This window comes from Neodiprion fabricii, chromosome 5 (assembly GCF_021155785.1).
Source record: "Neodiprion fabricii isolate iyNeoFabr1 chromosome 5, iyNeoFabr1.1, whole genome shotgun sequence".
Taxonomy (NCBI): Eukaryota; Metazoa; Arthropoda; class Insecta; order Hymenoptera; family Diprionidae; genus Neodiprion; species Neodiprion fabricii.
The window spans coordinates 21,711,769-21,733,844 of NC_060243.1; the positions used below are offsets into that span (position 1 = coordinate 21,711,769).

A 22,076-nucleotide genomic window follows, 5' to 3' on the forward strand; every position below is an offset into this window, starting at 1 on the left:
TTGCACACAGTGCGCGACCGGGCGCAAAAATTCTCCTCTGTTGAAAGACGCTTTTGTACTATAGATGTAACAGTCGAGGTTATACGAGGTTCCACAAAGTGATAAAAAAAAATTTTTTCTCACATTTTTCCTAGATCTAAGAAAATTACTTATGACCGAATTCCTATCTTTCGTCCGTTCCTTTCGCTCTCACTTCTCCGTTCATCTTTTCCATCGCCGCAGAAAAAGTGTCGGTCCTATGCATTTGGGTCGTGTACGCAGAGATCAGCATAACGAGCACATACACCTTCCATACTTGCGGTGCCGTGATCCTAGTAGCAGCGGCAAGCATCCCGAAGGTTCGACAGACAGACGGAGAAACAGACAGACCACAGACACCGGCACCTACTCAATACTCTCAACCCTCAATGCCGGCTGCTGTTAGTGCTGCAACCAGCCAGGCAGGCAGGAAGGGCGCATACCTGAGAGCTGAGTAGTTCTCGTTCAAGGAGGATGAGGAGGCCTTACGGTGGTAACAGAGCAGCGGCGGCGGCACCGAGAAAAAGAGGATGAGGAGGCTGCTGCCTCACGCATTCCTTTGCGCCTCTCTTTCATTCCTACCTGTATAAGGCACATACCTGTATGCCTATGTTTAAGCTTCGGGTATGTATAACCACCTTATACCTGTTATGTGAACTGTGCCGACGCTGTATGTACCTATTCATCCTCGTCGTAAAGAGGAGCAGGACTTGCGCGAATTAAGTGGCGGGAGATCGGGGGAAAGAGGAAGATCGCCATCGAAGCTGATTCACTTTGCAAAGTATCCAACTCACGTCGCGCCAACACTGTAACTTACTCGATATTGAGTCAATCTGTACCTGTATCAAATCCCTACAAAGCATGACGAAATTGTCAACTTACGATGTCTAATATCGACTCCTATTCATAAATTCGAAATTAGTTCAAATCTGAGGGGTTCAACTTTTGGGTTCAAACGATTCCACTTTATCCGTATAGTAAATTAGTATCTGGAGTTCGGATTACTCCAAATTCAGCCGATATCTTTGTGGGGCAGGTAGTCTTGGATTCTAGGTCTAGGTTTCAGCGATGAACGACCACAGGGACAGACAACGACCGCACGCGTTCTTTCTTTTCTCTCTTTTTTTCTCCCCTTCTTTCTTTTCTTCTTTTCTTTGCCTGCACGCAACGCCGCGACAAATATTTTCACGGTTCGTTATACCTCTGGTATTATAACCTATACCCATTATGGATGACGCGGTGCCATCATGCAGGGTGAACAGAGGGTTTTTCCCTCTTTCTTTCTTCCTTTCTCACTTTCTTTCTACACGGATGTACGCGTCGCCACATAAACGAGGCTGATGATTCATGTACAAAGACAGTATTCGCGTCTCCGTGCTGCACAAATGAAGAGAATGTGTCTCTTGGTACGTACAACGTTGTATCGTTTTAAACGGCATGGACGTTTAATTCAGTTTAACCCGATCTCTCTTTTATAGCGGTCTGTGATACCAATTATGTAGTTTACGAGTAAGTATAGTTCAGCAAAGGTATGAGAATTCTTTCAATTGGTGGAACCTGAACTCCGAATGTCTTAATCAAGTGATCCAATCCTATCCTGACCACATGACTTCGGGAATCCATTACTTCGGAACTAAATGCAAATTGCATCGCATGACCTTAAGTTTATTCAAATCACTGCACGCGTGACTATCAAGTGCAAATTCACACGAAGATGTCACGTGATATTTCAGGCGACTTAATTACCGTGGCACCAAGTTATTTCAGCCAAATTTGAACGTGATTAACGTACTCTTTTCCTCACAGTTCTCATGACAAGGCCGTGATTGATTGAAGAAACAAAAAACTTAATACAGAATGTTCGTTCAATACAAATTATTGTATCATATCTATATAGGCGTCGTTGTTGAATTGCCAAGACATAACGTATTTGACGTTAAGGTATAACAATATCATGCGTAGGTATGATATGGAACTGAGCCAGAGTGATTCGATAAAGTTACCATCATTCTACACACGTACTTCTCTCTATATATTCATTTTTCTTATCTTACGTCGTCTCTACATTCCCGTAATATGCAGTAAAAGTTATCCACGAAAATAAGCATAAAAATAAGTTATTGGGTACTTGTAAAATGAGTAAGACCTGAGCACACACGGATACCACCGCATATAGTAGCCACCGTACAATGTCATTACGCATTTTTCGTTACGTGCAGCACTCGATCCCATGCTTTTGGTGCCAAACTACCCTGTGTATCCCAGTGATTTTGCGATGGCGGGTAAATATTAATAGATGGGTGTTATTTAGTACTCCTTATCAGAATGTTTAGTCTCCGACGTATAAGTCACACGACATACTGTATGTACGTTATATCTTGAACAACAATAAGCACGTCTTGTACCATTGGACATGGGGTACTTTTAGTGTTTCATCACGGAGAAGTATTGTAATATGTCTCACACAACATGATCGAGGATGGTGATTTGCTAGCGACATAACGCGACGTGTATCGCCATACTGGCACGGCCACACTGCATGCGCCATCATTTTTAATCCAACACCCAAACTTGTTGCCGTACACAGCTACTGTGATCGCTCTCAGTATCACTGTTTATTATTCAACCGAGTAGGCTTACCAGTTATATTTCAGATACTGGTGAACGGGTGTTGAACACTCCTCGAGGATTGTGCATCAGGATGCCGATGATAAAAACCGAATCAGGTTAGATCAGACTGGTGTCGGTTACGGTACATTTCGAAACCCAAAGACGATTGTAGAGCCAACAAATCGTGCACCGTGAAATCGTAGCACCCAAACTATACATAATAGTATACTCGTGAAAATTGCCGTTAGGATATAGATAAGGTTAAATGTAGCTGAAAAATTCTTGAATTTTCCCATGTCCAGTAAATGGATCACCGTATTTGGAAAGAAGACACTTTTCAAAATGCGTTCGTAATGCATTCGTCATGTGCATTGCCGACTGCCGTCTTACCTGGTGCCATACCTATGGCTGCATTTCACCTTTAACCGTCTTTTGTTTAACATTTTTACGACCGTCGAGGCGGGATCTGGGAGGGGCAGGAGGGGGGGGGGGGGGGGGGGTGGTAGAACTTCATGTTTTACAACTTGCTGCTGCTGCTGATACTACTTTACAAGTATATCGTTCCCCAGTTTGCACGCAGTTAGCTTACTCTTTAGTTTATTACATCTGTAATACGGCGTATAGGGTGGATTTTTATGATCGAAATTCAAGGCACGCATGCCACTTCTGTAAATAAGTGCTGTACGAACTCTGCTGATCAAGTACCCACATTGCAAGACACGCTTATACTGCAGCAAATTCATCTCGCCAAGTGGTCTACAACACCAATTGAGCTGAGAAATATTACCAATGAACGAACACTGGTCAATTCACTCTCTGCACTTGGCGCCAGTTTTTATCGAGCCTCGTGACCATATTAGGACGTTCCAATTCTCTGATCAATTGCTGTTGATACCAACTGAGAAGGATTATCTTATTTTTCCATAATCTTCAAAGACAATGTCGCGTATCGTTTTAGAAATTTTTAAACGGTTCCTCTGGAAAAGCGATATTTCTTTCCTCCCACAACGACACATGCATCTTATGGTAAGCCGTTAACCAGGTATTATCGACTGCTTCTGCATTCACAATGCATGCACCACTATTCACGGTGCTCTTTGTGCTACTGCGGCTGCTACACATGTTTCCTTTTTTTTATTCTTATCTCTCTCTCTCACCGCGTAAAACGCATTTGTGAAAGGAGCTTGCTGCGGTACTGTACGTTAAATAACGCTTTCCTCCCTTCTCTACGTCTTCTTTTCACAGCGACATCAACTGTGCGGTTTCTACAACTGTGGTTTGCACGTGATTTTTAGTAGCAGAATGAATCTTTAGACTATCTAAGAAACATTAGATCGCCGAATTTCGTAGTATACGGTCCACAACGATATTTTCTTCTACTCTTACCTGCAAAGCCAGTGCACAGAGGTTGGGGATTCTTTCTTTGATTTACGGTTCCTCCTTTTCCTTTCTCCTTCGTTCTATTTGTCATTTTTTTTGTGTCTCTAGTTTTACTTTAATTGTATTAGTTACAAAAACACTCATTATCATTTCATTGTCTTTATTTACCTGTATTTACTTTTTTAACTGCTGTGTCAAACCTTTGTTCAACTACACTTTAAAAATAATTCATATCTATCTATCCATCTATACGTCTATATATGTACCTATTTATCCATCTTTGCTTCCCATGCATACACCCGGCATGATATTAAATGCCGCCCGGTTACACGATGTACCAATTTCTTTATGACATGCAGCTTTTATAGGTACATACATATATAACACACTGTATTATCAGACTTGCACGTATGCGCATATCTACGCAGGTTTATGGTCGCCTACTTCCGCCTCATCATCGTGATCCTCATCTCAATCTTAATCCTCCTCGTTCCCTCCTTCACACTGCATTCTCCTTGATTGTTCCTTTTGGTATAACACAGTGTCGGCATGCCGTCGCTCGGTGTGTCTACCCTCCACTGATATCTTCACACACAGTGTCGCTTTACTTCAGACGAAAAGAAAGTGCGCAGTGCAGTGCAGCATCACCGGTACGAGTCTTTTGCCGCGCTGCACAGCACGATTCAAATATTTAACCACCGAGATGAGGAGCCAAGACCGCGTTTGTTTGCACTCTTTATACTCTGAGCCTTATGCCCCGTACGCATGACGATCGTATTTTTATGTCACCCGAGAAACCAGACGTACATACATACCTAAGGTTGTACCCATGTCCATAAAGTAAAGTTGAAAGGTGTAGGTGAGAGAGAGAGAGAGAGAGAGAGAGAAAGAGAGAAGTAATCAGGCATTACACGCTAAGGTGCCGCGGGTTATAAGTGAGACCATTGGAAGCTCGCGGAAGACCGGAAAGACCCGTAGGATCATCCTTGGAATGTCGGTGCAACGTGTAGCAGGCATGGCAACGAGTCGAGCTCCTGCTGGTGCCGGTCCTTCGTGCTCGAACCTGTCTGTTCCTGTCTGTTCTGGTTTTCGAAGAGCGTTCGTTGTTCCCTCGCGATACACACGAACAACGGTAGATGCTCTTCTTCTCGGTTTCTCCCCGCCGTCGTTGGCTGCCCCTTGAGAGAAAATCGAAAAGAGATTTCCCCATCCTCCTACCTTGGCCCTCCGATGCTTTGCGCGACGATGAATCAGCACCTTGCATCCCCCTTCCTCCTTCGTCTCATTTTATTCTTCCTTGGGGTTCGATTTGGTTAGTTTAGGTTGGTCTCAGTTGCAGGTTGGTGCGCCTCTCGCCCCGTTCTGATATACTATATCGTTATTTAATGTCACACCGGTCAACCCGTCACTCAAAGACGTTACCAATCCTCTCTACTCTACCATTTACTTCAGAAAAGAGAACTATTTCTAGGAGAAAAATTATTAAGAAAGAGAACTGATATACAGGAAAATGAAGTCCTCGTCTTTCTTTGTCGGTAATGTTATTATCGATCTTTGATTCGTTGTCAAAAAAGATATTTTGATATTGATAGAAATCGCGCATCCCGGAGTCCCGAATCACTTTTGTCCTGGGAGCGCCAAGCTCTTCGACACCTAGTGTAGACTCGTGATATCGAAATCAATCATGTCGGAAAACGAATGTTTCTGGCCACGAGTTAAAATCAGCTAAAATTTCGTAGAGCAAGAGTTCAATCAACAGAAGTTGATTGTTCCAGAGAAATAATATATACGAGCATATACACGGGGTGTAAAAATAATCGGGACTCAAGAAACGTGTCAATTTCAAACAGTAAAATTTGAACATACGACTTGAAAATTTAACATTTACACAAATTATTCCCAACGGTGTATACCTACGACGATCTCTAGTGTATAGTACATAGGTATAATATACATGGTTTAAGGAAGGAGAGAGAGGAGAGGTCTCTACCTATACTGCCCTTCGCTGTTCGCGGTGGAAAAGAGTTGGTGCTGCAGAGAGAGAGAGAGAGAGAGAGAGAGAGAGAGAGAAAGAAAGAGAGAGAGCAACGAAGAGAGAGTGAGAGAGAGGCTGCGCTTCGGGCATGGGAGCGGAATGTGGCCAATGCATAAACTCTCGGTTCTCGCGTGTGTTTGTCTGCGTCTGTATATGTATAACGCATACATTTTGTATGCAGATGCGTACGTGTGTGTATTTATTTAATCACGCAAACGCGTGTGCCTGCGAGTGAGTATCTGTGTGCGGGCTACACTACCGGACATAACTTCATGACGACTCCCAGCCTCTTTCTCTTTCCGTCTCTCCTTCGGAGATTAGAGTCCTTTTACCAATGCACATATAGCCGATGTTATAGATACCTACCTGTGCAGCTAGCAGCGGTATAATGGGTATCACACTGCATTTGTTGCACCGCTGCATTGATTATAAGTATATATGCATTCGGTGAGGAATTCCATGCTGACTCGGCTGCTGCAGGTGCTTTTAACCCTAACCATATCAGATTTTATCCGATTGCACTTCCAACGCACTCGTATTTTTTTTATCAGATTTTTTTCTCCTACGTTTCGTTAATTTTTTTTTATCGTTTGTTTTTTCTTTTTTTTTTGTCCTTGGACTCGTTTATAAAACTTTGAGCAACAATAATGATTTTCAGCTTGTTTTGGGGTTTTTCCATTTCTTTAATCGTTCTTATCTTTGTATTTCTGACCTATGACGTTAGCCCAGGGAGATAAGTTGTGAATATAGCATAATCAGCAATAAACGAGCGAAATGAACAATTAAATACGATTATGTAAAAGAAACGTTGAAAATCAATATTAACTTTATAATACCTATAACGACGTAGTAAAATGCAAAATTATATAAAGAGAAAACAACCCGACGATAATAATTTTAAAACTGTACGCGAATTAAATTTTATTCCTAATCTTTCTTTAAATTTCATATTTATAACGCGATGTATAAATATAATGCGTAATGACTTGCACAGTGCCTGCGACCGCCGCACACCATCATCATTTTTGCATTGTACAATATGCGTTTTGTATTATATACGGGCGCGTGAGAACTGCATCACGTGTTTTGTACGTCGAACTCTCTTTCTCTTTCTCTTTCTCTCCCTTTTTCTCGTTATAAGCGGGAGTGCAGCAGGGGGCTTTGGTTATACCATATCCCCAATTCTCTTTGACTGCACAAAAATTACGAAACGGAAAAAAAACAACAAACACGAAGCAACGAAAATAAGAATTATACTCGGAATTATCTGAGTTATACACATTGTTATGTACATTTGAGTAAGTCCCAGCAACAATACCCTTAGCAACAAAAAATATTTTAATAAAACTCCTTACTTCCGAATAAATGACTTCTTCGTAAAAATAAAAAAATCAACACAGAAAATACACTATTATGGGTGAAATGAAAAATTTGGCGTTGGTTTTACTTGGCGGGCCTTTGTAGGAAATGATTGGATGTATGTAATTACATACGCGTGTAAAACGAAATTTTTCTCAGTACATCGACCGAACATAGCGATATCGACACCAGCTCTCATTTCTGTCTCCGTAAACTTCTCACTGATGTATGTAGATCGGTGTGACTTCTGCATGTAACGGTGCCTCTCTATGTTATCTTTATAGTCATACAAATTCCCAAAGAATAAGTCTTTTTATAAAGTGAATTCCTAACGACTGCATGGTCCGTCATTTGCCATAATTTAACGCGCACGCGCCACAATCCGAGCGCGGTTGTTTGTTAGGACGACCAACCGTCATAAATTTAGACGACAGTTCACCGCGACGTATATAACCTCAAAAATTTGGAAAGCTTTTGGTGTTGAGCGCAACTGCCAGTGACAACAGTCAAAAAATGTTGAGGTTATATTTACGACAGTTGGTCGTCCTGGTAAGGAGCCGCTTTCGGATTGTAGCGCGTGCGCATCAAATTTTAGCAGACGTCGGAGCATGCGGTCGTTAGAAATTCACTCTGTACGACTGCGGTGTGAAGACCAAGACGAAAATCTGGTCTGAAAGTTGGCGACAAAAATTTTTTATCGAACTGACGATTCCGACAATTTCGCAGTTATTGTGAAAAGGGAGAAATATGCGATGGTATTTTCACCGGATAGATTAAAACCTTCTTCTCTTCGTGGTAAAGAGACTGCGTCGGCTAGCACGTACGTTCTTATTATTTTTTTTCAATTTACTTGGCGCGAGATTCTACCGAGTCTCTTGATATATCGATAATATGTAAAAACGTGATACATCCTGCAGATACGAAAGGAAGTGGATAAGATGGAGGAATCGAGAACCGATAAAGTTTCACTCGTCGTTCGTTCGAGTCTGGATGTCTAGACATCAGGGCATGTGTACATATTTGTTGTGTATTTATACATGTACATTATATGTATATTTACATGGTATACAGCGTAGGTACAGCAGCAATCGGCTCGCTGCTGTTCCTGCGGTTGATGCTTTATCGGGAAATATCTTTCCGCGCTGTTCACTTTCGACGTTATGTGCCTGTAGGTGTATGTACAATTTATATACCTATACATTGTTGTAGATATATAAACAGAGAACGAAACGGTAGCTGCTGCAGGCCGATAGTTTATTATAGCAGCCTTACATCTATTTTACTCTATCTCACATTCTCAATTCCCGGTTATTTTATTTTTTTTTTTGTTTCTTCGAACGAAATTCATGACGTGATAAGTTTTCATTCTAACCACTACTTTTTGTGTGTTCTGAAATTCAAATGTCAATCTGTTACATTAGGATAAAAAAAAGGAAGAGAGAGAGAAAAAAAATTGAAACGAAAGGCGTGAACAACTTTTATCTTATTTACGTAAAACGTCGAGATAAATTTATTACAAGTTACAACCAGCGCGGCAGCGCAGCGAGGGAAATTTGTGCAGTTGCTGCTAGTCCTGCTGCCGATGCTAAGTTCATTCGATGCATGTTCTCTTGTTTACGCTTCGTCCTGTCTCTGAGGTGTATTTTACTCTTTAGAATCGTTTAGACACGCCGCGCATTACACGGGCACGTGCATACACATCCAGATATGCACTAGTAGCTAACATTATGCGTATGGTGTGCGGTGAGAAGAAGCGGAAGACGATTAAGACAGGAGAATCCGACGAGCAAGAAGAAGAAACACTCGGTATTAGTTAACCAACAGCGGCAAAAACCTAGGTATTTGATTATTTTCAAAACGAAGATGAAGTATATTGCCGTGGAAAAAATATACAGAAGTACCAGGGAGAAGGATGGAAAAAAAGAGACGGAGAGGGAGCGAGAGAGAGAAGCTGACGGAAAGAATTAATGATAAGCACTGCGTGTACGACATGTCGTAGTTACATATGTAAAAGAAGCTGTAGCAAACCTGCGGGGTTTGGATCTCTCTAACTACGAACTTCCTGTTAAACACTCCCCACAGTGTTGTGTGTGAATGCTTTCTCTCTTTCTTCACCTCTCTGCATCGTCATGTAAACCGGATTTTTCAATCTCACTTTGAGTCCACCTTCAAATTCTACGCTTCTCCTGCAGCGAGAATTAATATTTAACACGTGTTTACGATATTATAATTTACCTGAACCCGTTACCCGTGAAATAACGAAACGATTCCGTTGAAAAATGTTTGTCGTAAGTCTTATAGTTTTTGAAATACAGACCGCGCAACTTCCAATAATCAGAAATCAATCTTACGTCTTGATACCGAATCCCACTCGGTCGCGGATTCGAATCGTTCTAATTTTAAATCCACGATTCCCTCAAAATTCTCGCCAAAACAAAATCGTTTTGATTTTTTCCAAGGAATACAGAAATTGGATCAAGAGTAGCATCAACGATGGATCAATTTATCGCTCTCCTTTCTTCGATCGAAATTCGAGTCCAAAAAATGCATTCGGCTGAAGAAATCGTGGCATTCAAAATTTAGTATCTAAACTCTTTGTAAGTTAAGGGGTATTTTGTAGCTGAACGGCAGTTGCCAGGAGGAAAAGAGAAGAGAAAAAAAACAGAGAAGAGCCCGCGGGACGACGGGGGTGCGGGAAACTCGAGTGGGCATTCAATTCGGGATTATTCTTTTTGACGGTGGCGGTGGTGCTCTTCAAAGCCACTCGAGTAAGATTGTATCTTACATACTCGATCGACTTCAATTTCTGGGTCAAGTCTAGGTATGTATGTATGTACATTGTACATACATCTACGACAAACGCAAATCCCACGCATTCCATTCCAAAATGCCTTCCCGATTCATCATCCTCTTCATCTTTTTATTTTCTACAGCCCGGTTGCAACGGTTAAACGAAATCCGATAGATAAAAAAATCATTCGTCGCGCCCTTAATTCGGTCCCATACAACCGAACCTCGAAGAGGAGAGAGAAGTTGGGAAGAACACAATCATTGACCTAGAACGTAACCCTAACGGTTGCGAAGTCAGGGAACTTCATCGACATTGCAACATTCGGTACTTAGGTGCAGCCTATTCTTAACTTGTATCGAAGAACGCGCGGTTGCGAGCCTAGTAAATCAATCCTCGCTGCGTTTTCTTTCCAGATCTTCATCCTCACGAACACCGCCATCGTCATTATCATCATGACGCTGTAAAAGGATGGAATGAGCGATGGTTGGACCCTGTATGATATTGATTCGTTGACGACTGCATTCCTGCATAAATAATCACCGAGTCCGACTCCCTCTTCCCTCCTGCCACCCACCGCAATTATCATAAGACTTTTAATTATTTCGTTGCCTGTCCAACCGGCTAATCAACATATACCTACAAACACACACTTTTCGAGGGTGGTTACTCTCGCGCTCTTCACGCTCTTCACGATCCTCACACAGAGAGCAAATCATGGTGTACGTGGCACTAGATTAGGCAGGTATATGCCGCCCCGAGGAATGCCATACCGCTCGCTAGCTTCGCACTCGCCACTGATATTATAATAACATACCTCTGTATGCACGCATGTATAGAATTACGATATCTATGAGTGTAGAAAATTGATGGTGTTTCTAACCTTCGTTTAGAATAGTGGGAGGAGAAAGATCACAAAAAAAAATATGACAAATGGGATAAGAAGAATCGAAATTAATCCTGCGATATACCGAATAGTAAATATAACATCGAACTGAGTGGATTACAAACGAATACAATCACAGCTTAGTGTTTCGCGTCTTTGTTCACCTGTTGCTGTTATTTTATAAAATACCCTCGTTATTTTACGTGTTATTTTCTGTATTATAATAATACTCTGGATCACGCTTCGTCTCACCTTTTTCAAATTGCTTTTTCTTTCTGCGCGCATCATTTCATTTATATGCTTCCTTTTCTGCTGACTTCACCTTCATGTTCTTTGTCTCGTAACTTCATTTGCTGCTTCTTCTTCTTCTTCTTCTTCTTCTTCATTAAAATTTTCAGACACACCTGGACAGGTTGAGAAACACTTTAAGGAAGGTACATATTGTATATAGATATACATATCGCGTACAGATTCGGTCGGGTGGCGGCGGTGGGTCAACTCGATCTCCCACGCGCTGCTGCCTGCAGACTCTCTCTCTCCCCTCTTCTCTTTCCATTTTTCTCTTTTTCGCCGTGTATATTCCCTCTCTCTTGTTCGGCCCGGTATGCCTTTAAAGATGCCGCCATCGAAGCCCGGTGTGCACTCTCTACGGCTGCTACCCGAGATAAGACGACCGCCGCACGGCTCCTTCTTCTCCTTCTTCTTCTTCTCCATCTTCTTATTCTTCTTCTTCTTCTTCTTCGGGTCCAACGGCTTATGAATGTATAAGTGTAGGTATCGACTGATGAAGAGAACAGCTGATCGTCAGGGTCGGGTACGGCTTGAAGAATTCTATTACAGGATATTCTGAGGATAATCTGTGGTGGACCCAAGAGTAATCTGATGACGCTTAACCTGGCCGCTTTCCAGGGCAGAATTAGGGCCAGAGGCCCCGAATAGCTGTTAACTGCCGTTGCGAAGTTTGTTCAAAGATGAAGCGGGTTGTGCGCGATATCAAAACCCATTGAATGCTGTTTCCCCGTCTCCGATAGACGGTTAGAAATGTTATCAAATAGCTGCCACGTATATTATACACTTGATGTAGCGTACGAAAATAATTGAGAAAGAAATCAATTACCGAATTGACCCCTGGCTTGTGTACGCTATATGAGGCATTCCATGTCTGTTCGACCTGGGTCTGACGATGACTTCCCTGATTTGGATCGCAGATTTTATGTGATTGTTTTGAATTTCGAAGATACGTGGGTTTTTTTTTGAAATTTTTTCAATCGATTTGAATTATTTACAATTTTTATAAAACGAACTTATTGATCAACACATTTTAAAAACCTGAAGAAATTCTCAAAACTCTTGTGTTACATATGGAAGTGTTTGAGCAACTGCCCGTAGCAAACTAACTCGTCATTCTATTTTTTCTGTATTTCTTTAGAAATAAGCTTTCAGAAAAAATAAGAAGGGAACGTCGTCCCATTTCGGTTCAATGTTAAAAAATTTTGATGTTTGACACGTGACTTGTCAAAATTATTTGAAATCTTTGAATTGTACAGATTAATATGTTCATCTCGAAAAATTGTAGGTCATACAAGTCGATTCGGAAAATTCGAAGAATAATGAATGCCTTCGAGATTCAAAACGATCGTATAAAAAATTTCCAGAGTTAGACCCAGGTTGAGTTGACATGGAATGTCCCATATGTAATATGTCCCTTCACCCGTAGAAAGTTGTCATCTAGGCGGCAGTGAGTTACCAAATTTCGGATAAGATCCGAACAGGGCTGCCTGGTTTATCGAGTGGAACACAATTATCATTCACTTAAATGAATGTTCCACGCGTTTTTTACCCTCTCTTATCTCGTTTTTTTTCCTTCTCTTATCCATACATGTACGTCGATTCTTTTTCTACGAAGATTATCGTACCTTACGCATGTGTTATTTCATCATCTTTAATATTACTGTAATTATTCGATGATCAACCGCAAAACATGCTTCTTTCTTGTTATTCTTGTTCCTGCTACCTATCAAGTGTGTCGCGGATTATCAAAAATTCGGTGAACCAACAGTCGTACGCGTACACATGCAAATGGGCTCGGAGATGAGAATTTTCATTACACATCACAGACACACACACACACGTACGCGTGCGCACGCATAAATTTACTTCAAGTTATAGTTCTTGCGCAAACTTTTTCCATATTATACAAATACACATCGAAGTACGGGATGTGGAGTCGCGGTATTTGGAAATTCATGTGTGTATACGTGTATACTATATAGCTCTCTTTCGTTGGGTTACGATTAGCTTTGCTTGTACTGCGGCTACATCGGCTCGAGCGTGTTCGAAGTGTCGAAACACAGCTTAATGATAATTTCCCCCTTTGCGCCAGACTCGTAAAGGAATCATGGACAACGTTCGAATCGTTCGAATGTCGAAAAACATCTTTGAGTTATTAAAATAAATAAAACATGTTGATTTGGCTCCGCCTTTAATCAGTTGGCTCACCTTGATCTTCTTCAGATGGAATTCTTTCGTTTTCTCGTTTTTTATTACTATTGCTAAGCGCAGATGCGCACCAATTTTTTTTCCCCTCTAATATTTTGGCCGCATTTTGACGCATAAAAAATATTTTACCGCAACTTATGGCAAAGCGAGACACAATGACGAGACGGAGGTGGTGCAGGTACGCAATGTGAGTTATAAAACTGGTTTGGGCGATTTAAGAACGAACGAAGCACAGAGCATGCGGGGCATATTATTTGACCCAAGTTTAGTAGCTGCCAGGCATCGGTCAGAGTCGGCAACATCACGACCATCCCGCGCATGCGTCTCAACAAGCTACCTTCACACCGGAAGAGTACCCATCATTTTTTTTTTTTCTTTCGTAACCCTGTAATTTTTGAAATTTTTGTACTAAAGCAGAGAAAAAAATTGATCGACAAGTCAACTGTGTATGAAAAAAATTTGTCATTCGCGTATCGTGTTCGAAGAATTTAATTGCCTGTAAAAAACTGTCACGATTTTTGGACGAACGTAACGTCGTGAGTCTTGCAGTTTTCAAATTACAGTCCCTGCAATTTCCACCGATCGTGAATCGCGTGTTGCCTCCGCAGCGTTATAACGGTCAAAGCGCTGGATCCGATTGGTTGGAGCTTCGAGTAGATCTAGTTTGAAAACTACGAGTCCCGCGAAATTATCGATTGAACAAAATTGTCGCGTTTTCTTGCAAGGAATCCGATCATCGTTTCGTGACATAGATACACAGTTCGGAGAGATCTTTTCTTTCACGGTGTGAGTTGGCTGTCGAAAGAATTTACGGCTGTAGAGTTTGTCAGCTAACGCCAAGCGTGGGTAAAGTAACACTTATTATAGTGTTGTGTCGCTAGGCGGCGAGATGAGTAACACTTCCCTCCTCTTTCCGCTTTCCTTGAGCTCCAAACTCTGCGTATGAAATCTAATTGATGCCCGTAACGAAGTTGAATGAAGGAATTAACCGAGGGGAATATTCATGTGACAATCTACTGTATATACCGAATACACAATGTGGAAGGTTTGTTGGGGTCCCATAATCATGTTTGTTCTTAGGGATGTGAAATCTGAATTTCTTTGATTCGAAAATCAGAGTGTTTGCTCGACAGGCTTTGCCCTCCATTCATTCATTCATTCAGTTCTTCTCCTTCCGTCGTCATAACTATTCTCCTAAAGCGATTTCCGTACCTGGATCTGCCGATTGAATGGATACATCCAAGAATGCCCACCCGCATAGTTTGCGCAGGATGAGGATCAGGCTGAGGATCATCACCCGGGTATCCGCCATTCAGCATTTATAACGGGTCAACACTGCTGGAATACATAGCTAACTAACATACCGACATAATCTTACCTCAAGGAAGGATCGGCTCCAAGCTCAGCTCTCTGCAACAGCGTGTAATTGACGGTCAAAGGTAACATTACGCCACGCAATTAACCGGGGTTAAAAGTTAATTGCGGCTGAGCAGCACCAGTTTCCGTATTATATGCATTACAATATACACATACACTATAGGATAGATCGTCGGATACTTAACGCAGACGCAGATACCCTCGGTACAGGAAGACTCCTCCACTTCTTCGTGCAGTCTATCTATAATTAATTCACCACGTTTAGCTCTGCAGATGATACGGCGGTCTTCCTCTTCCTCTTCCTCTTCTTGCCCTTCAGTCGCACCAGCTTACGGACACATTTCCTTATGTGTTCGAACCCTCCGCGACGAACATTTGCTGTCCCATAACGGTTCAGCATCGAATGAAAGGTTCCGCGAGTCCTCGAAGGGATACCAGTATCTGAGAGATATGAGAATCACTTACGGCTAGCATAAGGTACGAGTTTTTTAATCGGGGAATGAGAAAAAGGCATGAATTCAAAATTTAAGTAATGAATTGCCGTGCCCTGCGTCGTTGTTTAAAAACAGATGGTTATAATTAATCGGGAGAAAGACGACTGGGTCTCTCCGCATTCCTAAATACATAACTTGGGATCGTTTCCGAACCTACATACCTACATACCTGCATAACTCCTGCATACAACCGGTGTGGGTATAATGTGCATAGCTGTGGTATATATTTCTTTGTCAAAAAGAATTCCTCTCCGCACCCATCACCTGCACCGCTAGCACCAGTGCAGCAGCACCTTTTTGACTGCCCAGACGGGTGCCGACATGCGTATTTTACACATACATACACCTAATACGGCGCCATCTTCGACCACGGCAGCGGCAGCTGCATTCGTTATATATGCGCATGTAACCCTGCGTGGTGCTGATGCTGATGCTGATCCTGATTCTCCACCTCCTTTTCCTTATTCCTGTGCTTGAAAAAACCCTTCCAAATCATTTGGGTCTTGAACTCTGCGTCACCTGAGTGTGAAATTGCCGAAGATCCATGAGGACCGATGCCTCTTGCAACTTGCCGTCTTTAAATTTTAAAGTAATTTTTTTTCCAACCAATTGTACATGACGTTTCTCTGGTCCTTCGTATTTGTTTATAAGTATTTGAATTCTGGTCGGCACACTAGGGTGTCAAATAGCTTCTTCCTCTTCCTCGTCTGCGCCTTATTCTTAACTCTTTTGTCCTCTTTTCATTCTTATTCTTATTCCTCCTCTTTTATGCCTCCTGCTATTCACCCTCCAGCATCCGTATGCAGGACCACCACCGTCACCCGATCGTTTCTCAAAGAAGGCGTCAAATAGGTCCATTTGTATTCAACACATAGGTACACGTCGTTCATACAGCAGTGGCCGTCATCGTCTCCGTCGACAGCGAAAACGACTGGAATAGTCTACAATATGTACCATAAACGTATACATCTATCGCCATTGTTGTCCCCGGAAGTGACAGTTTACTCTGGCATCCGGTGTTTTCTACATATAACAGTTCTACGTCACCAGCGTCGCGACGTTGGCGGTATGACTGTTATGATATACAGGACTTCGTCTCTTATCACGCTATGATGTCATCATATGCTGCGGCACTGTATGATTGCGGTATACCAAAATAATGTCGAGTGTCAAGTGCCAAGTAGTGAAGTAATTCTGAGTAGCATATAAACCAAACTATGGTATAATATGATGATGTACCTTCTCTCACTTTTCGCATTGCGGTTGACGATTCATCGCGCAGTGCGGTAACGAGATGTTATCAAGGCCAACAACCGGTGACCGACCATTCAAGAGACAATAGGAGCAACTATGACGTTTCTAATTACAATACATATAATTCGTCTCCTTATTTCAGCCAAGCATTTTCGGAATGACGAACGAGTCGCAGATTGTGAGGTGTAACTATAATATCACGATTCAAAGAAGATCATTTGACATCCCGACACGGTCTGAGTCAAATTTCTGCTATTGCTCCAGCTGATGTGAACGTGTATGCTGAAGTGCGGAGAAGCGGTGCAAGGGCATTTGTAGAGTCTACAGTGTCTTATTGACCACCTGTTACACCCTCGAACGGAGCTTCATTGTTATCCGGTACGGGGTACCAATTGCAATAGTTACTCCTTCTTGATCCTGATGAGGCCGATTGTACCGCAGGGTGATGAAACGATGAAACTAAACTTGGACTTTGTTTGGTTTGACTTACTCTTAGTTTGAAATGCCTGACCTAGACTCGGTAACATGAGTAGTAACAACGCCGCTGATTATGGTTATGATAATTGTAGCAGTGGCGAGAATAAGAAATCGTCAGTCTAAAGATCGTTAATCGAACATAAAATACTAGAGTTATTATTCACTATGCATATACCGGTGGCAATGGCGATCTCAGGAGACAGACAGAAAGATGGTTCAACGTTCGTTGGTGACAATGACACGTACCTAGCTGTGAGTGCGGTATACCTATCCTACGTACTAAAAACGTTCTATCGGTTGTCTAGAACAGCCTACTGCAGGGGTGTCTCCTAGCAACCCTCGAGTTACTCTGTGTGTGTACGTGAGTAATGGTGTGCATGTATTATTTATTAAACTGACGAGTACGCATCGCTCCGGTATTTCAGAAGGAGGATACCCTGGTGGCTTGAAACATTGAGAACCAGAATCAGTTGGAAGCGACACCTTATACTAAAACTCTTCACGATTGCTATACTCGTAAGTTCACTTGAGAACAATCAGACAGACTCGTTTCCAGAGGTCCCAACTTCCAGTGGTCCGAAAATTCGAACATAACTTCGAAGAGAATGGTTCGGTCTAGTGTTTGTTTGAGTGCTGAGATTAATCTCCGCCACACGTCGGCTTCCGATATAGAAAAAGTGAAGAGAGCTACTTCACTCATTCATTCGTTCGTTCATTCAGACCTTCTTCGAACTGCTGGAACGAGAAGGACGCGGTCTCTCTTATCGCGACTTCGTGTCGCCGAAGCGAGTGCAGTGGGGCTTCTATGAGCCGTTGCCTCCCTCGTGCCCGTGCCTACTCAAATTTGCTGTATCTTGGAAGAGGGCCGGAGGCGCGATACCCGCCCGAACTCGAATCCCCCGCACCCATACCATCGCCTCGTGAATATTGATTTTCCTGGAAGACCGACACATCACACTTTACGTGTGAGTGTAGATACTGGTATAGTGGAAAGACGAGTCATACATCGGGTTGTCCTATGTGGTACGTGCCAGACTGTATCGCGGTGGACACGCTTGCTAGAGGTCATGAATCCGTGCGGTGAGCACACCATGAACGCTCTGTACTGATACGTTAGCTATACGCCGGGAGAATAACAGAGAGATTGATAGAAAGGGAAAGAGAGATAGTGGAGGACGAAGAACGAGAGATGCGTGTGTATATTGGTGGGTATGAATTACAATGGGGAATAACACGGCCTGATTAACGAACGAAATGTACCGAAAACTCACTATCTCTTTCTCTTTCTCTTGTGGTCGGTTTATTGATCTTGGATGGCCAAGAATACCACATATTTACCGAACTGCAGTACGTGCGCTTTCATTCCTTTCCATTTGACGAGGAGGTGGCAGCCTCGCGTTAGTTGGTTCGTGTATAAACGTTATTTTGACTGACGTGTTCACCGGGGGATGGACGAATTAGCCTTTCGAACGAATGAGGATGAGAAGCGTAGGGAAGAGAAAGATAGAGTGAGTGAGTGATGGCTGACTGACGGAAACGCGATATCGACAATCATTGTCGGGAAAATATACTAAAAAAACGATTCGACTATTTTGTTTTAAAGCAACGCTAGAATGGATAAAAAGAGACGAAGAAGAGAATCAACGAAGGCACAATGCAGCAGCAGGGCGGAGGTGTCGAAGTGCGATGGGCGTCCAGATGGCTGGTAGAGTTTGTATTATAAGCGCCAGGCTTTTGAACAACACTGCAGCAGGCAGCATAAAAGCGGGACTCTGAATGAACGAGGATTTTAATTTATCGCCCTCGACTCGCAATTTCGTTTCTAAATGGTATTTTGTCGCTTTGCCACGGTGCTATGCGTGGTCCCTCTGAAAACGAGGGCTCGCCTCGTTTTCCACCGACTGATCCCCCCACTGCATGAACCCACCAACCCTCCAATTACACTTCCAGTTGGACACTTTACCGTCATAGCACTGGATGTATGTATATACGTATAATACATGGCACATACCCATCGTACATACCCCCGCAGCGTTATCCATCCTCAATTCCCAATTCCCAATTCTGCGTACATCCCTTATATATTATATATTCTCGAGCAGGCAGACAGCCATCCAAACCCGATTTACTAACCCAAAACGATGACGACTACGGTCCATCCCATTCCCAATTTACTCTCCGTATCCAGTCAATACAGTTTCACCCTAAAGAAACCGAAGGCGTCACGCCTGTGACTTTTGCTGTCAGAGACAAATTTCAATGGTGACGGAGGATCGATTTTCATTATCTGTTTGTGCTATATTGACTGATCAAAAACATGGAGCTTATCAGCATGTTTTGCCAGATAACCGTCATAAATGCGAGATGCCGGAAAATGTTTTGCTATTGACGCAGGTTTTATCGTTCTGAAGAGAAGCCACCGTGGGGAAACACAGGTTTTGTTGTAGATGCAAGTGACATCTTAACATTTTGTTGTATCGACTGATATTTAATCGATGTAACAAAATCTGCGTTTCCCCGCCCATATCTGATTGGTTCAATCAGAATTTTTTCTGAATACCTTGCCACAAACTGCCGCAATGACCAATTTATTTATTTATTTATTCAAGAATCATAAGTTCTCCGTTCCTCTTCTTTCATCGAATAAACGTACGATCCTTGTTCTTTGAGATTGAAATAACTTTTGTCATTCCTTTATATTCAATATCTTCTGTCATTTTTATACTTTCCAGCCCGTGAGTTGAAGACCTGCGGTGGCGTCAGTAGCGGCGGTGAAGTATGCTGCTCAGCTGACATGGAGCTAAGACTCCAGGCTCGAGCAAAGGACAAACACGAGAAGGCTACCAGAGACAGCCTTCACAGATGGCATCAGATATTCGCCACAAGGGCGACCAAGTTTCATGGTGAGCAATCAATCAGTTCGGTCTTACGAGATTCTTGGGCACTGTCGATGATCACCGACGTCATTATTCTTTATTTCCTGAATCCCATCCGGCACCCTTGTTTCAATCAAAAATCTCTCGCATTTTCGTTATGCTTGGACGAGGTTATTTATCTTCATCTACCTTTGGACCATCAGTGTGACATTAGACTCCCCGGCTTCCGGTTATGGGAGCTTGTATAATGACTGGTCTAGATGGAGGCAAAGGTGTCCCCCCCCCCCCCATCGTCTTGGTGCTCTTGCAGCCTCCCCACCCGCTTTGTGGGGTTGGCACGATGGCAGCCACTCCGTGAATATGTGCGGACGGGTGGTTGGAAGGCATGGTAGTACATACCTAGTGGATACGTAGACGAGAGGGTGTGGAGAAGAGGAGAAAGTCGGTCTGAGAGCAATTACAATGTCTGCCGACACCCCCAAAGGCTCTGGTCCCGGAGTTATAGAGTGGGGGGGGGAGGGGGTGAGCGAGAGAGACTGGAGCAAAGGCAGACGAGAGTGGCGCAAAGTACAAAGCTGATGAAACCCTCTCTCGCTGCCCTCTCTTCCTTCTCTGATTCTACTCCCAGGGCTCGCCAAACGATGATAGCCGCGCGTTGGCTTGAGAGAGAAAATCAGAGGCAGAGGGAGACTGTGAGAGGGCAATAGAGAAAGGGATGAGGCAAGGTACTTGGACCGGACAGCAGGAAGCGGGCCAATGAGATTGAAATCTATTCCGTTGCCGACTACGACGACCTCAAACAGTCTGCTCTGCTGCCCCGTCATCACTATCGCTGTTTTGGAAGAGGCTTTTATGCGCGGATCGACTTGCTGGATGAGGGGGGGGGGGGGGGGGGGAGAAGTAATTATTATTCGACCGCAGGGTGTCACGTTCACTGCCAAGAGGAATTACTTTCTGCGGGTATCAGGATATCCATATTATACCCTACACCCTATTTTGGGAAACGGTATATCGTCTCGAGGAAATACAACAGTTTCCGATGTGAAACTCTGGCGATTATTCATTTCGCGATTGTTTAGTCCTCATTAAAAGTCCGACTTGTTGAATAGAAAATAGAGCTAATTGTTGTTGTATCAGTTTTTCCTTGCTTTTTCATCCATCGGAGAATGAGCTTAACTGCAGGTTCAACCGAAGCATTCATTTGCCTTTCAAACTTTGAGACGAATAAACCTAGTTGCCCACTTGACGGCCGGGATTTTTTCAAAATTTTTTTATTTTTTTTTTCAACCGGATAAAAGTTTTGCCTCTGCTCGCTTTTCTCCTTAAACGCTCGGATAACTTTTTTAATTAAGACTGATCCGTTCCAACAACGCCGCGGCGATTTTTTTTTCTTTTCCTTCACTACAAGCCATCGCACTTCGGGTAACTGGTTAAATTAGTGTGATATTCGTACCAGCTGCAGTTACTTGCAGAGCCCTGAAACGAATTTCCTCAACCTTGTACTCCCTGATGATTCCCGATTATGTTCCGATATGTTCAACCGACAATTTCTTCAGGTATCTACCTTGGATAAATTTTTGCAAAAAATTGACACCACTTCGTATAAATCAGTCCTCTTCTTATTGACATTTTGCAGACTTTTTCAAAGATCTACTGGCGGCGAGTAAAAAAGGTTTTCACGAAATGTTCAAACGAACATACGGCGTTATTTATGAACAGAACGCCTACCTATTCACCGACCTGTTCAAGGAACTCGAGAACTACTACGCCAGGGGAACGGTAAGTCATTGCAACAAGAAAATCCGATGTCTCTATTGTTCAACCCTTTCTCCGCCAGATCGTTCTATATTTCTTTCTCTCTTCTATTCTTCCTCCGCCTTCCAAGCCTCTCCATAGATTTTATTCCTGGTAATGTAGAGAGTCAATCGATGATCTTAATGCCTTGCTTTATCAAAGACTCATCGAATGTACATGGATCTACTGCTTTCAAGATTTTATTCTGCGTTCGTTGGTGCTGATAATC

The 22,076-nt window shown here is 42.8% G+C and overlaps 1 protein-coding gene across 1 annotated transcript in view; it reads left to right on the forward strand.

Moving 5' to 3' along the window:
• Window positions 1-22,076, forward strand: part of LOC124183281 (glypican-4) — a 32,632-nt gene that overhangs the window by 7,270 nt on the left and 3,286 nt on the right. Inside the window, exons 2-3 of the mRNA XM_046571584.1 lie at window positions 19,910-20,080; window positions 21,690-21,832. Coding sequence (XP_046427540.1) covers window positions 19,910-20,080; window positions 21,690-21,832 — 314 coding nt within the window. The remainder of the gene's footprint in view (window positions 1-19,909; window positions 20,081-21,689; window positions 21,833-22,076) is intronic.